At 57.4% G+C, this 15,132-nt stretch overlaps 7 protein-coding genes across 7 annotated transcripts; 4 read left to right on the top strand and 3 right to left on the bottom strand.

Annotated features, from left to right (window-relative positions):
* Window positions 1-2,640: 2,640 nt before the first annotated feature.
* Window positions 2,641-4,855, bottom strand: CHGG_08848 (uncharacterized protein; the record flags this gene model as incomplete). The annotated part of the gene is made up of 4 exons (XM_001226774.1): window positions 2,641-3,448; window positions 3,521-4,072; window positions 4,122-4,767; window positions 4,819-4,855. The coding sequence occupies 4 exons, from the start codon at window positions 4,853-4,855 to the stop codon at window positions 2,641-2,643; spliced, it is 2,043 nt and encodes a 680-aa protein (XP_001226775.1).
* A 590-nt stretch (window positions 4,856-5,445) lies between these two features.
* Window positions 5,446-5,629, top strand: CHGG_08847 (uncharacterized protein; the record flags this gene model as incomplete). Its single annotated transcript, XM_001226773.1, has 2 exons — window positions 5,446-5,496; window positions 5,552-5,629. 2 exons carry the CDS (start codon window positions 5,446-5,448, stop codon window positions 5,627-5,629), a joined length of 129 nt encoding a protein of 42 aa, XP_001226774.1.
* A 408-nt stretch (window positions 5,630-6,037) lies between these two features.
* On the top strand, window positions 6,038-7,044 carry CHGG_08846 (uncharacterized protein; the record flags this gene model as incomplete). The annotated part of the gene is made up of 2 exons (XM_001226772.1): window positions 6,038-6,672; window positions 6,771-7,044. 2 exons carry the CDS (start codon window positions 6,038-6,040, stop codon window positions 7,042-7,044), a joined length of 909 nt encoding a protein of 302 aa, XP_001226773.1.
* Window positions 7,045-7,502: 458 nt separating this feature from the next.
* On the bottom strand, window positions 7,503-8,756 carry CHGG_08845 (uncharacterized protein; the record flags this gene model as incomplete). Its single annotated transcript, XM_001226771.1, has 3 exons — window positions 7,503-8,442; window positions 8,511-8,660; window positions 8,728-8,756. The coding sequence occupies 3 exons, from the start codon at window positions 8,754-8,756 to the stop codon at window positions 7,503-7,505; spliced, it is 1,119 nt and encodes a 372-aa protein (XP_001226772.1).
* Window positions 8,757-9,565: 809 nt separating this feature from the next.
* Window positions 9,566-10,822, bottom strand: CHGG_08844 (uncharacterized protein; the record flags this gene model as incomplete). Its single annotated transcript, XM_001226770.1, has 2 exons — window positions 9,566-10,195; window positions 10,664-10,822. 2 exons carry the CDS (start codon window positions 10,820-10,822, stop codon window positions 9,566-9,568), a joined length of 789 nt encoding a protein of 262 aa, XP_001226771.1.
* Window positions 10,823-11,149: 327 nt separating this feature from the next.
* CHGG_08843 (uncharacterized protein) lies at window positions 11,150-12,421 on the top strand (the record flags this gene model as incomplete). The annotated part of the gene is made up of 3 exons (XM_001226769.1): window positions 11,150-11,832; window positions 11,889-11,993; window positions 12,232-12,421. The coding sequence occupies 3 exons, from the start codon at window positions 11,150-11,152 to the stop codon at window positions 12,419-12,421; spliced, it is 978 nt and encodes a 325-aa protein (XP_001226770.1).
* Window positions 12,422-13,292: 871 nt separating this feature from the next.
* Window positions 13,293-15,068, top strand: CHGG_08842 (uncharacterized protein; the record flags this gene model as incomplete). Its single annotated transcript, XM_001226768.1, has 5 exons — window positions 13,293-13,737; window positions 13,806-14,179; window positions 14,250-14,281; window positions 14,360-14,916; window positions 15,049-15,068. The coding sequence occupies 5 exons, from the start codon at window positions 13,293-13,295 to the stop codon at window positions 15,066-15,068; spliced, it is 1,428 nt and encodes a 475-aa protein (XP_001226769.1).
* Window positions 15,069-15,132: the final 64 nt, after the last annotated feature.

Raw genomic sequence — 15,132 nt, 5'->3', positions numbered from 1 at the left:
ACCACCCCTGAGCCCCCTCCCCAATTCTATGTTTACCCCCCCACCCGTGGCCTCACCCTCGCGAAAACAGGCCTCAACATCGGAGCACTGCCACAAACAACAGCGACTTCTAGCTCCACCACCGTCATTCCCAAAAACACCACCCCTTATCCATCCCCACCCCCAGAAAAACCAACCCCAACCCCATCCCTCCTCGTCCCCGGAATCAGCACCCCCAACCAAGCGACCCCCAACGCCCCGCCCACCACCCCGCCCGAACTCAGCAGGAGCCGCAAGACGACCCTCCTGAGAAAACACACATCCCGCAAGCGCGCCAGGCACGGGAGGATCGGGGCGGGTAGCCAGAGGAGGGTGGAGACATGGAGGGTGATGTTCATGATTGAGCAGGGGGCTATAAGGGGAGGCAGTGTGTGGTGGTGATGGTGGTGGTGGTGCCGGTGGTGTGGTTGTCGTTTTTAAAGGTGGTGGCATTGGAGGATGGTGAGGGTTAGGAGGGGGAGGGTGAGAAAGGGGAGGAGGAGGAGGGTGGTGAGGTGGGTGAGGGTTTTTGAGAGGGGGCGGGGGGGTTTGGGGGGTTGGTGTTGTTGTTGGGGGTGAGGGGGTTGGTGTTGGGGGTGGTGGTCGTGGTGGTGGGGGGAGGGGGAGAAGATGCGGTGGTAGAAGGAGAGGATAGAGAGTTTGGTGAGGAAGAGGGCGAGTTGGGTAGAGGATTAGGGAGATGTAGGCGCGGGTTGTGGTCGGGGCTATAGGTGTGGCGGTTGTGGTGGCGAGAAGATTGAGGCCGCCGTAGGGGGTTTGCTGGGACTGGGCCTGCACCGCAATGCTGTAGATGATGCAGACGGATGTGGTGAACGCCCAGGCCAGGAGGATGAGCGTGTCGTCGAGGAACCACTTGCGGAGGAGGAAGAGGCGTGAGTACGTTCGGGCCAAGATAATCAGGGTGCAGAATATGTGCGGGACGAGGATGCCGATGAGGGCGTTGGGAATGGTCTGCCTGTGTTAATGCCAAAGCCAGTTCAAGAGTTTTGAGAGATGCTCACCTCATATCCTCTCATGAGATCGGCCATTGGGATGGTATCGTCCGTCGCCAACGGATAAGTGAGGTTGAACTTGGTGTAGCCCATGTCTGTGACCATTTGTGGAGACATCTTGACTTCAAACCCAACGGGGCGTGTGGTTCATGGATGTCTTGACCTGGCGTTCCAGGCTACGATGTCAAGTTCTCATCGGTTGACCATCTAGCTGACGGCATTAGTTGTCGCGTGAACCGAATCCGTTGCTATTCGTTGTCTGTATGGCTCGTTTCGCAATCCAAAGACTGTAATCTCGGTTGCCAACATGGGATAACACGACCTGAGAAGCCGACACGGTGACCACATTGTATTTGACTCTCACCATACCCACACCAACCAAGCAAGTCATCGACATAGATTGTCCGTCCGCACACGCTCAATCCGGACCATTCCACTCCCGGCAGGGCACGGAACAGCACTGACAGGAAAGCTGCAAGTCCTGCATCTCTCGAGACACGGAACGAGCAACACCTTGTGCGTCCAAGCAGTGAGACATGATTGGCTCCCGGCGCGGCATCCGATATGGGGTGCAGCGGAACGGCGGCAGAATTCAGCATGCGGGGACGGGGACTGGCGAGATGTCACTGTGCGAGGGAACTATACAGGTCAATGCCGGGGCGGGGACCTCTGCTTTCTTGTGGTGAGCAGGGCGGAACTGCGTCATTGCTTGGTTGGGATTGTATTTGAGCAGGCCATTCTTGACACCTTTCCCATTGCACGGCGATAGTAAGCCCGAAGCGGGCCGAATTCGTTGGCTTGGCTTCGTCGGTCAGATGGGAGAGGGGGAGGGTAGAAAGGTTGGCAACGAGCTGGCCTGTGTGATCATAAACCAAGAACGCAGGGGCTATCACTTCCTCCTATCTTGACATTGTGAGGAATCACTCCCTCCTGATCGTGGACGCAACGAGCGTGCGCATGCGCGGGTGGCGATATGTTCAACCACGTTTGGATGGAGACGGACGGACGGCTGGAGTGCAGCAACAGCTCCTGGAATCCAACCGCTCGGCACACGGGCGGGAGGGCCGCAGCCGTACCCCGCCGGCAGCTGACTAGCAGCAATTGATGTACAGTCCGTTGTAGGATAATGGGAAAAGGTTATTGTCGTTGCCCGTGTAGTATGTGCCGGATGGTAGTTGACCCATCGACCCCGTTGCTAACCCACCACTATCTCCAGTACCCTAATGTCAGTCGTGAATCCATCACCAGAACCATTTCTGGGGATGTCTGAGACCACGAGATGACCAGATCGGGGTCTGAACGTGGGCAGCCCCCCCTCCCGGCAATGTAACCATTCCATGCAACCACTTCCCGACCCATTGCGGGGAAGAAGGTCAGAGCTCCTTTCTCTTTCCGACCGAGTTCTTGTCTAGCCCAGCAGTAAATCCAGATCCGACGTTGACTTCGATCCCATATGGCAACGCACAGAGCCACAGCCCACCCCAAACAGACAGGCCGACGAACGCGCACACGGCAGACCGTTCGGTAGCGACGCCTGTGCGCGAAACCCCAACCCAGCCGATCCCTCCCTCCCTCCACCCCTTAAACGCAAACGCCAACGCACAGGGCCTCAGATCTTCCTCTTAACGAGGCCTCGCCAAAAGTCAAAGCTGTTCTCGTCGCTCTGCAGCGCCCACACCCTGCCCGTCGCGCGCAGGGCACCATTGATGCCATTGTCGGCCACCTCCTCGGCCATCAACTGGCCCCAGTCCCTCGTGATGCCGACGACGCGCGCCCTGGCCCCGCCCTCGGCCTCGAGCGTGACGATCTGGTTGGCGTGCAGCCAGTGCTGGTAGTACTTGCGCTCCAGCTCGCGCGAGAAGCCGTCGCGGCAGAAGGCGCCGTACAGGGCCTCGAGGCGGGTCAGGATCCGTGCGAGCAGCCGCTCGATGCGGAAGGGCTCGAGCTTTTTGCTGCTTTCGAGTAGGGGTAGGAGGGCGTCGAGGCTGGTGGTGGGCCGGGCGTTGTTGGTGTTGATTCCGATGCCGAGGACGACCTGGTAGCTTCCTGACGAGTAGGCGCAGTTTGCCAGGATGCCGGCGATCTTGACGTACGAGACTTCGTTTGGCTTCTTGGGGTCTCTAACGTAGACGTCGTTGGGCCACTTGATCTTGATGGGCACGTCGGCGTAGCCCTCGTCGTAGGACTTGACCGCCTCGACAATGGCGATGGCGGCAAGGTACTGAATGAAGACGATGGGCCGAGATGCCGCGTAGTGGGCGGGGTGGTTGATGACGGTGGACATGATCAGAGAACCAGGGGGCGCGACCCAGACGTTGCCGCCTCGGCCGCGGCCGGCTACTTGAGTTGTTGCGGCGAGGGTGAAGCCTGTGGGCAGCTTTGAGAGAAGGTGATGGTTTCTGAACCTTGTTAGATCACTGGGCCGCCACAAGCGGCAAACAACTCACTTTTCAAGCAGGGTGTTGGTGCTTGTGACGACCTCGCCGTACATGAATACATCACCCCATGTTTCGGCTTCGGCCTCGTTCGCTCTAAACTCCCGAAGGCTCGAGTAGAAGACTGAGTGGTTGAAGTAGGGCGTTTCTTTCGGTTCCGGCCAGGCCTCTTCGTGAGACACGATGCGCTTAGGGACGTGGCTGTAGTCAGCCGTGGGGTCTGGCGAGGTCCGACCGGTCTTCTTCTTCGACCCGTCAATTTCGCTCAACAAGGCTTCGCCGAGAGAGGCCAAAGACCACCTGGAATCCGGCTTCTCGAGATGGAACAGATCATTGCCCCCTTTGATGTACTCTTCACCGCCGTTTCGAGTGATGATCTCCTCAAATGAGGATAGAGTCTCGCCGACGTCGGTGTGTTTTAGGGCAGAGAGGTGGATTTTGGACAAGCTGGGCACGGGCGATGCTCCCTGGCTGACTTCGAGGCCGAGTTTTGTGAGACAGGCTCTCAGAAAAGAGGTTCTAGCTTCCTCGTCTGCCTTCAACGCCTCGATGAGATCTTCGTAGCCCGGGACATCGGACTGTTGACTGAGATTGACTGCATCAAACCTAGACGTGTTAAAGGGGGCAGACTTTAACCATAGGCTACAGTACTTACTCTGGGTGGGGACCGGTAAGAATCGCGGAGCCTTCGCCTACTTTGCAGTACACTATTGCGGCTTTGGCAGCGCCAGACTCAACGGCAAGATCCTCGGCGTACTCAGCGAGCACTTGAACCTTGCTAGAGCCGCCCGTGAGTTTGTCGGCATCCACGTACACTCCGCCGCCGTTGTAGTAGCACTGAAACGCGTCGGGGAGTGATGCCAACTCAGGGAAGGCCTGCTTCGATACAGTGATCTTGGCAGCCCTTGCACCACGCTCACTGTGGTATTCGAACCCCTTGAAGGCGCCGCCGCGGCACGTACCGGGGAAGAAGCCAAGCTCCCGGCTACCTACAACTTCCAGTTCGGGGTTCCCAACCTCAAACTCGCAGCGACGAGATCCATAGTAGCCACCGGCGCAGAAGCCCAGGAAAGCTCCTCCGAGACGGACAAATTGGGTGATGTTGCGGTTGCCGGTACCGTTTAGGACACGGCAGTATCCGAGGTCGGCGCCTCCTGGGAAGACAAGAAGCGAACAAGTTGGAGCCCAGGGCTCCTTGAGAAGTGCAGACTCGGCGATGGGGTTCACGGCGTAGTTAGGACCCAGCAACCGACGCAGGGAGTAGATGCAGTGGCGAACAGATTCAAGCGTTGATCCAGTGCCTGAAGCCAGTTAGCAGAAAGTCAAGGGATAAAAGTCAAAGTCGTCCGAACCTGTGTACACCAGAACATTGAGCTTTTGCGGTGCCATTTCGAAGAATTGCCCGATCCGGTAGGGGGGTTGTTGACTCAGGATGGGAATGCGGGAAAATGAGTGGAAATGCGTGAAATGTGAGCTCCGATTCGGCAGGCCACTTAAACTCAGAATCCCCAAAACAACATTCAACAAAAATCTCCTCCACAAGCTTCGTCAGCTCGTCGGCTTAATGATATCACCAATGGGGACATCAACGTCGAAAGAAGTTACGCCAGATAAGGTAGAACAGCAGGCGCCTGCCACCGAGCCAGAGGATGATGAGCCGGATGAGTGGTGAGTTGAGGTTGCTTTGCTAGTGCCTCAAGTGTGATGAGTCGCTACCGCTTTTGGGACCCCCCTCGAATACAGATTTGTTGCTCACTTCACGTCGCAATCATACAGGGACAAGCGGATATTCAGCACTGGCTGCGCTGGTAAGTAAAGAATTCCTAGGCCGCACATATCCGGAGCCCCAAAGATCTCCTGCCGATTGTTGAGATCCGGAAGAGGAACCCGGAGATTGCCGGGGATGCCGTTTCTCAACATATCCGCAACAGCGATGGCCCCGCAGCTAACGGATGTACATGGCAGATGAAAATGCAAAAATGACCGACTGTTACTACGAGACAAAGGACTGGAGAGCTTGCAAGAACGAGGTATGTAAAGGTACAGTTTGATGGCAAGATTGGCACTCACGCAACTGTGGGTTAGATGGAGAGGTTCAGAGAGTGCTGGAAGGCGCAAGGGAACGATAAGCGCACCAGCACGAAAGATGCGAACGATGCGTAACCTGGGAACCGAATACGGATTACAACCTCGATTGTTCAGTTCTGTATCATCAACCGTGTACAAATAAATATTGATTGGGTAAACCAAGAACACAACACTAAACAAATTCAATTCTAAAAACCAATTCAATTCTCAGGCGGTCTCTTTCTTTTGTTCCAACCCACAATGACGACATGGTACATTTAGTTACAGATTACACATGGTGACTCACCACCCACTGAGTCTGAGCGTGTAAAATACAGCGCAGTTGCAAACCCTTGTCGCCAAGCCTTCGACAACCTTGACGACCACAGGAGAATTTCAAGGCTTCCAGACCCAGACCTCCAACACATCCATCACAGCACAGAAAATATGCGGTCGCACGTCCTCCAAGCGATTCGCCCCGCGCGGGTGGCATCGTCCAGCATAATGCCGACACAATACCTCCGATTTCCTGCCCGGCGGTCGCCTCTCCTCAAACAACTAGCCCGCGCCGCCTCATCGTCCTCGTACACTCCCAGACCGCGAACCGCAACATCCTCAATACCCGCCTCCCGTGCCCGTGCCGTGCCAGCAGCCAAACCCGCCACGCCGGCAGCCGCCGCCCCTGCCGCCCCTGCCGCCCCTGCCGCCCCTACCAACCCCGTGCTCGACCCGCAAGCCGCCATGCCCCCGCCGGCGACCATCGAGGACGTAGACCCGCAACTCGCCGCCGAGATCCCCACGCCCGAGTCGTCGGGCACCAGAGCCCCCTCAGCCGCCTTCGCGACTGCGCTCAGCGGGGGCCCCCAGGGCAACGGCAACAACATCGACTGGTCGTCGTCGTTCCACGGGCTGTCGACGACGCCCTTCAGTCCCGAGACGGCGTCGGTGCTGATGCAGCGGCTGGATCCCTACGACATCGAGGTCAAGCCCGACGGCATCATCTACCTGCCTGAGATCAAGTATCGGCGCATCCTGAACCGCGCCTTCGGTCCCGGTGGCTGGGGGCTGGCGCCGCGTGGCGAGCTCGTCGTCGGCGAGAAGGTGGTCACCCGCGAATACGCCCTGGTCGTGCACGGCCGGTACGTCACACCCACCCCCCTCCAACCCACTATCACCTATCCCCTGTCCCCCCCCTTGAAGAAAACCAAAACTAACCCCTCCACCCCCCCACGCACAGCTTCATCGCGCAAGCGCGGGGCGAATGCCAGTACTTTTCCGAGGAGACGATCCCGACGGCGGGCGAGGGGTGCAAGTCGAACGCGCTGCTGCGGTGCTGCAAGGACCTGGGGATCGCGTCGGAGCTGTGGGACCCGCGCTTCATCCGCGACTTCAAGAAGGCGCACTGCCAGGAGCTGTGGGTGGAGCACGTGGTCAACAAGAAGCGCCGCCAGATCTGGACGCGCAAGGACGGCGAGCCCGCGTATCCGTACAAGGCGGCGGGGCGGGCCTAAGCGAGAAATAATGGGAGCGGGTGGTTTCGAAAAAACGGTTCGTCATGTTGTCACGTCTGGGATTAGCATAGAGGGTAGCCGGGGGGGCCGGGGGGGGGGAAATTATCGGGCGGATATAACTGCTACCGGGCTTGTTGATAGCCTGTACACTACTGTATGATACATAAACCTCATCCATGAAATGCCTCCGCGAGAGCTGATCCATCTGCGCCAGGAGCATATCAGCCGGTGCCATGTGACTACCCAGGTCTATCCACGGCGTTTATCTGAACTGAAGCGAACCGTATGTGATGCAGAAAACCTCGACAGGAGAAAAACGCCAACCCCCTACTTGCCTTAACCCATATGCATAATGCTCCCAAAGTGTAAACCCTTTCCATACCCGCCCCGCCACGCACGGCGGCATGCAACCCATCCATGAGAAACCCCCTTTCCATAACAACACAAAAACCCAAAGTCTACTTCTCCATCCCCGAGCTCCGCCCACCCTCCCCAGCACCACCACCACCGCCAGCCCCCCAACCCCACGGCATCCACCCCGCACTCTTCCCAGCCTCCACACCCCCCCTCCTCCTCACCCCACCAGCACCCTCCTCCTCCTCCCCCCCACTCGGCGCATCCAACTTCTCAAAATCCCCCTCCGACCGACTCTTACTCAGCCCGCTCCCCACGCTCTGCTCACTCACCGACTCCCGCTTATCCCAAACCCCGCCGTCACCACCCCCCCTTGAGGTAGTAGAAGTAGCAGCGCCGGCCGCCTCCGCAGCAGCAGCGTCCTCCTCCTCGCGGTCCAGCGCCGACAGCACAAACCGCAACCGCTCGCGCTGCGCCCGTACAAAGGATACGCGCGCAGCGGCGCCGGCCGCGCGGATGGAGTCGGGGATGATGCTGCCGCTGCCGCTGCTTGTTCCGGGGGGGGAACCGGAACCGCGTGTGTTAGAAGAGGGGGTGGGGGTGGGGGTGGTGGCCGCGGCGGTGACCGAGCTGAGGAGGGCGAATAAGTCGGTTGCGAGGCTGGCGCCGCTGCCGGATGTAGGCGGTGCGGTGGGCGCGGGGGTGGTGTTCCAGCGCGGGGAGGGGGTGGTGAAGCGGGCGAGGAGGGATTGGGTGTAGGACTGGGCGGTTTGGGGCTGCGGGGGCGCGGCCGCCGCCGCGGTAGGCGGGGAGGGCGCCATGCCCAGGATGTTGGTCTTGAGCAGCTCGATGGCGCGGTTGAGATAGGCGATGCCCGTGCTGCGCATGCGCTCGTGGGCCGAGGCGATGAATTCTTCGATGGCTGTTTCGTTTTCTTCGAGGCGCGGGTGGATGTATTCTTCGTAGATGAAGCGGGCGCCTTGGGTTTGGGGGAGGACGAGGTAGAGGAGGAAGAGGAGGCGGATGTAGGCGTAGAAGGGGATCCTGAGGTGGTGGGTGGTGGTTAGGATGGGGTTGTTGGTGAGGGTTGGGAGAAAGGGGGAGACACGCACCAGACCAGGAACCAGTCAATCCACGATTCAACGAGGAGCCCACAGGCGAGAACGACCCAGTACATTAGCCATGGCGTCAGCTGGGCTGGGTCGGAGGTTTTGAGGGCTTTGTAGCTGGCAAACAGCGGGAAGAGAAAGGACGCGATCGAGCTGTGCAGCGACAAACGGAAGTCAGTTTAAGCATCGTTCATCTGTTTAGGGGGCCACGATGACGTACGAAAGGAACTTGGCAAAGATGTCGAACATGGTGTCGGCTCCGTCGCGGCGGCACGCCGAAGTTTGTCAATGTCGCTGGAAAGTATCTATCAAGTATTTCCTGGAGGAGCAAGAGAAAGGTGTAATTGTTGAACAACGACAAAGGACCGCGGCGTGCCGAAAGCCTGGGGGGGTTGGACCTGAAATTCGGGCAACGGATCAACGGACAAGCGCAGGCGAAGCGCGGCACGGGAGCAAGCCAGCTGACGGAAGCCCAAACAGGGGCTGGATGCGGTGTGCCCCACTCAACAGGGCATGCGGAGGTTGGGTTTAAACGGCTTAAACGGCAATTCAGGTTTCTTTTCCTGTGATTTGTGCCCAAAAGGATATTTTCTGAGCTCAAGCCTTTGCGGTTTCGTTCAATCCAAATTCCTGAAGCATTCGTTCCTCGTCAAACATCCACCAGGATGTTGCGTAACGGCCTCGGTGCTCCGTAGGAGCTTTCCTGCCCCGCGATGGAACGTCCCCGGGCCCCACTGACACCCCACGGCCATCGACGTAATGCGGGGCACGCGAGCTCGACTGACACGGCAGCACCAAAGAAAGTAAACTCCATCCTTGACAGTTGGGCTCGGTGACGAGAAGAGAGTCAACCACGACCTGTATTAGATTCTATCCTTTATCCTACCTGCTAGCTATTTTGTGTCTGATCCGGTCCTTGGATGTTGCCTGGCAATATCATGACGCGTCCACGAGCCACCACAACGTGGTTTCCCCCAGGCCTTGCCTCCTCAGCAGAGTGTCTCAAACTTCCCCTTTGTGATTGGCGAAGTCGGCCACCCCCATTCGGACCACCTTTATCACCTCCTCTTTGATCGAGCAACGATAGAGGAGCTATCTTCTGAACCCGACGTTTCCGACTCGTCCTCTTCAACAGACGCTTCTTTGTCGTGGCCCGCGTCTACCTCGTCTGCCTTCCGAGCCTTCGCCGACAACACGACCACGATCGAGTGTCTCGCCATGAACCGGTTGATCCAGTTCTTCCCAACCACCCGAGAGTCGCCCTGGGCCTTCAGGATGCGGCAGGCAAACTCTTGGATCTGGACCTGCGTAGGCGGGACGCCCAAGTCCACCTGGGCCGATACCCACTGGCAAAGGCGGACTTCCTGGGACCGGGAGAGAATCTGAAGCCGTTCGAAGGCCACGGAGCGGGGCCGGTGACCATCAAGTCGGTTGCGGAGAGTGGAACGCGGGATCCCGAACTCGTGGGCGACCCCCCGTAAGGAGTGGCCCCCTTGGTTGAACTTGTGTAAAGCCTTTTGCATGTTATCCTCGGTATATGCCATCTTCGGACGGATTATTATAGCTGTGAGGGGAGCTTGGCCGCCGAAGTTGGGCAGAAGAAGCGGTGTGTTGCATTTGGAAGCTGTCCCACTGGCGCCGGGCCAAATGTGGGGTTTGGGCCGCCTGGGTGCTGGCAAGGTACATACCTACATACCTACAATGGATGTCAAGCAGTTCCATCACCATGCCCACAATCTCATCCCATAAGCGAAAGAAGGCGGACTCCAAGTGTCAATATCGACCAACCCTTCGACCATAGGAACGAAATAAAGCTACGCGGAATCCTAAAGAAACCGTCTCTACTCCATATCATTCCTCTTTTACTCGATGTATCTTCTTCACATGTCTTTCTTTTTTTTTTTTTTTTGTTGTTTCTTCGGGATAGTGTTTAGAGTTGAGTCTCAAGTTGAATTCCCTATTAGATACCAGGAAGAAGGCAAGTCGTCTAGCATTCGACGCCAGTGCCCTTTGATTATATTATATTTTCAGACCATCGCTTTTCAGGTTGAAGAGTCTTTGACCTTAGGTGCAAAGGAATCTTCGAGCCAATTAAACACTGCGTCTTCGTTTGGTCACACGAGGAAAAGTCCTTATATGTTTGGTTCTCAACCCACCCCGGGCTTCCTCCTTGGACCAACATCCCTTTCACTGAGCCGGCACTCGCACGTCACTGCAGCCTTTGACCCGATCATCCACTCCTGTATTCTACCTCGAGTCATGTCATCCGAGTCTGATAGGGAGGGCGGGACCATCTCGCCGTGGCTCAGCCCCATGTGTAGTCTCAGTGCCAGTGCATGCCTACCAGACACGCCCATGACCGACGACGAGAAGCGCAAGAGACAGATTGAAGCACATCGGCTGATCAAAGAGAAGTACGACGCCGGGGTGCCTCTTTTTACCAAGGATTTGCTGCGTGATATTGCACGGCAGCTGGAAGACAGTAGCAGTGAGGCGGTTTCCGTGACTGGCCTCAACGGGGTCGCAGTCCAATATCCTCTCAAGACGGCAGGCTGGGACGAGGTTAAATATTCGTATGGGCCCGACCACTTTGGTACTATAGGTATGAATGAATAGGTACGATTGTTTTAGTTCTCTAACAAATGTTCCCTAGGTCAACACCACACCTCAAGTATCGCAAGATCCAGGACCTACTCGAGGTCAAGGAATTGGAGTGGTACAGGGACAAATATGCGTATGTGTCGGTCGGGATCGATTATGCGCTCGAGATACGGAACGTGCACACCAACAAGATTGCGAACTTCACGCCGGTCTGCGACTATGACACCGTGAGCCGGGCCTTCGAGCGGAAGACGCAATCCTTGCAGGATAGCGAACAATTCACCCAGCTCAAGGCCACTCTCGCCTCGGCTGCAGTCCCGTCTGGCATCGACAAGATTGTTGCGTTCGCATGTTGTACGATGACCGGGGAGGCAAATGCCATCCAAACTTCGCACAGCATGGGCCAGCACAGTTTAGTTGTGGCGCTCCGAGACTTCTTGACCAGCAGGGGCGGAACGGCGGCACCCGGGGAAAGCGGGTTCCGAGATGAGATGCTATTCCCAGGACCCAATCTACACGTCAATCGACAAGCAGGTTCTACGCGATGTTGGCATTACCGTGGTCGACGATCCGAAGGGCTTCCTTCGAAGTCGACGAAGCAAGTGTCGTCTTTTGCTCCTAACCCGAACATTCCCATCAGGCAGGTGGTGGCGGATATTGGCCCGGCCTGCACTGGATCATCTGGAAACGGCGGTCGTCCAAGAAAGACGGGGGTGCTGGCTCGGTAAGTTCATGTCTTTTCCCTAATCATTGTTTATATCTACTTAACCAGCGCCTAAGCTGCGATCCCGAAGGTCGTCCCCGTGTCTGGCAGATGATGAAAGAATATGTCGAGCTTCCGTTTCCGTTCAACAATCAGTACGGGCTTGATGGCAAGCTGGCCATGTATGTTAGGAAAAGCGGCTGAAAGGGGGAGTGAAGAGGAGAGTGAAATCGGGACAGCGCCCGATTCTGCCACGCGTTTCTCATTATTAGGATCGAATAACTCAATCCTGTGTACACTAGAGGTCGAGAGGTAGCTCAATCATGCATGCGGTCCACAAATTTGAGAGCGCAGTACAAAGTACGGCCGAGCAGGCAAGACTGTCAACGTACTTGTACATACACTAATGTCTATTTACAGACTAGGAACCGCAGGGACGCGGACGGCAGATGAGTCGGGTGCCGAGTGGAGGGGCTCATGGTGGCTCGCTCAAGGACATGACAAGTTACTGACCAACGAGAGGCCAATATCAAGAGGTGTTTTGCGCCGCCAAACTTGGCGGGGACCATTACCAAGGAGGCTGTTGTGGGATACTCACTGCACACAGTAACGGGCAGTTGAGGCCGCGCGGACCAGATTTCCGGAATTGATGCCAAGACGCCATGTTGGCGGCGGACCCTTGCAGAACCTGGAACCAAGCCCAAAAATCGGAGAGCTGAGAAATGCGACCCCATATCCAACGCGGGGTCTGGAACGTGGATGGAGTTTTGACGGGGTTTGGGGGTCGAGATTGTCCATCCAGAAGCTTGCCCTTGAAAACGATGGAGGTTGCAGAAGGCTTGGCGTGCCATGGAAATGGAGCTTCGATTGCCGCCTCCCACAACCCGGGATTTGCTCGGCTCTTTTCGGCCTAGAACAGCGGGCCCCAACAGTTCGGCTGGGCTTGGCTGGTCGGGGTCGGGCGCCAAGGATCGGGGGTTGCGGGGTTCGCCATCAGTGGCTGAGAATGGCAACTCCGCATGGCAGCTCTGGCAGCTCGGGTCGCGCCTTACTAACCGCAAATCAGTAACATGGCCGTGGCGGGTCCCGTTGAGAATTATCTTAGAGGCTCCATTTGCAGCCCACTTCCGACGCTGAGCCTGCCGAAGTTGACTGCCGTCCACCCACACACACCATCCACCAACTCGACGCCATCACCGATACCCCGGCCGGGATTCCACCCGGATATTGGAAACTGGATACTGGATACTGGATACTGGGGACGAAGGAGCGTGAATATGGGGAGATGGGGTAAAGAGTACAATTCCCCATGGGGGTATGCGATGGGGTATCGGTCAGCAACGGGTTCGTGATGGAGAGCAGGTATTGGATCAGCGGAGATAGCCAGGGGTTTGCCCACATGGTAGGGTAACATGGAAGTCAAGTAGGAGGTCATCGAGTTCACACCAATAAAAAGGAGTCCCAACTGCCCATCCATCATCATGGGTCTCGGCTCTCGCTCTGTCCGCTCTTCTCCCATAGCCTACTCGACAAGCAAGCCCAGAGTTGAGTTGCACCCATCCTTACCACAACTCGACGCCGTCCAAGACTCGGTGGTTTCTGTTTCCACAATCGCTCCCGTTATGGCCGACGAGAAGAGGGATTCCTTATCGGGTTCCTCCAAGGCTGGAGCCCACCATACCGAGACACCCGGTAGCGTGCATCCCATCCCCACGGGATCAGTGAGAACCCCCATGCAAGGCCAAATACCTGACCACCCAGGTTCGACATACATAGAGAGACTGACTAATCGACCCAGGAATGGCCAGCCCATACCACAATTCGATCCCAAGGCCGAGGCCAGGCTCCGCAGAAAGCTAGACCTGTATATTGTCCCGACCGTCTCACTGCTGTATCTGTTCTGCTTCATTGACAGAGCAAATATCGGTAAGAACAGGACGCAGAATCGTCACTCGAGCGCCTCCTTGTTTCTGACGGCTGGCTCCATGTTACAGGGAATGCGAAAATTGCTGGCCTCGAGGCCGACCTGAACCTGAAAGGCTACGATTACAATGCGCTCCTATCCGTCTTCTACATCTCCTACATCGTGTTCGAGATCCCGTCGAATATCATGTGCAAGTGGGTTGGGCCAGGCTGGTTTATCCCGGCCATCTCGCTCATGTTTGGCATCATCTCCCTGGTTACCGCCTTCGTGGACAACTTTGCCCAGGCTGCCGGTGTCCGTTTCTTGCTCGGCGTCTTTGAGGCCGGTATGATGCCGGGTATCGCCTATTACCTCTCTCGCTGGTACCGCCGTTCCGAGCTCACCTTCCGCCTGTCACTCTACATCGTCATGGCGCCCATGGCCGGTGCTTTTGGTGGCCTCTTGGTCCTCCGGCATCCTGACCCTCGATCATGTAGGCGGTGTTACCGGTTGGCGCATGATTTTTGTCGTTGAGGGTATCATCACCATCGGCCTGTCCGTCATCAGGTGAGTCGCCCTGGGTTTATGTCCTGGCAGTCCCTCCCTGAATCGCTTGCTAACCTTGGCACCCCCCCCCCTCCCCAGCTTCTTGACCCTCACCGACCGGCCCGAAACTGCGAGGTGGCTCACGGCAGAGGAGAAGGAGCTGGCCATCGCCCGCGTCCGGTCGGAGCGCGTGGCCACCACCGAGGTTCTCGACCGCATGGACAGCAAGAAGCTCATGCAGGGCATCCTCAGCCCCGTCACGCTGTCGACGTCGTTCCTGTTCCTGCTCAACAACATCACCGTCCAGGGGCTGGCCTTCTTCGCGCCCACCATCGTGCGCACCATCTACCCGGACAAGTCGACCGTCATGCAGCAGCTGTTCACCGTACCCCCCTACGTCGTCGGCGGCTTTTTCACGCTTGCCCTGCCGCTGCTCAGCTGGTACCTGGACAAGCGCCAAATCATCATGATCCTGAGCACGCCGCTCGTCATCGCCGGCTATAGCATATTCCTGGGCACCACCAACCCCTCCGCCCGCTACGCCGCCACCTTCCTCCTGTCCAGCTCGCTGTTTGCCATGGGCCCCCTGGCCAACTCTCAGGTCAGCGCCAACGTTGTTTCTGACACGGCTCGGTCTAGTGCGATCGGGTTGAATGGTGAGTTCCCCTTTTTATTTCCCTTCCGCTTACCCCTTATCCCCTTTTCTCCCCTCTTTTCCTCCCCCTTCCCCCCCCCCATTTCTCCCCCATTAACCCCACTACCCCCAATGACCTACCGACCCCCCCTAGCTCGACGCCGCGAACGCTAAATATTGCCCCAGCGCCCTATCATAAACAAATCCGTTCTTGCCCTGGAGTGGAGGAGAGCCGCGG

Source organism: Chaetomium globosum, genomic scaffold, assembly GCF_000143365.1.
Source record: "Chaetomium globosum CBS 148.51 scaffold_6 genomic scaffold, whole genome shotgun sequence".
Classification (NCBI taxonomy): Eukaryota; Fungi; Ascomycota; class Sordariomycetes; order Sordariales; family Chaetomiaceae; genus Chaetomium; species Chaetomium globosum.
Note: the sequence above shows the minus strand (reverse complement) of the source record. Positions and strands in the feature narration are given on the sequence as shown.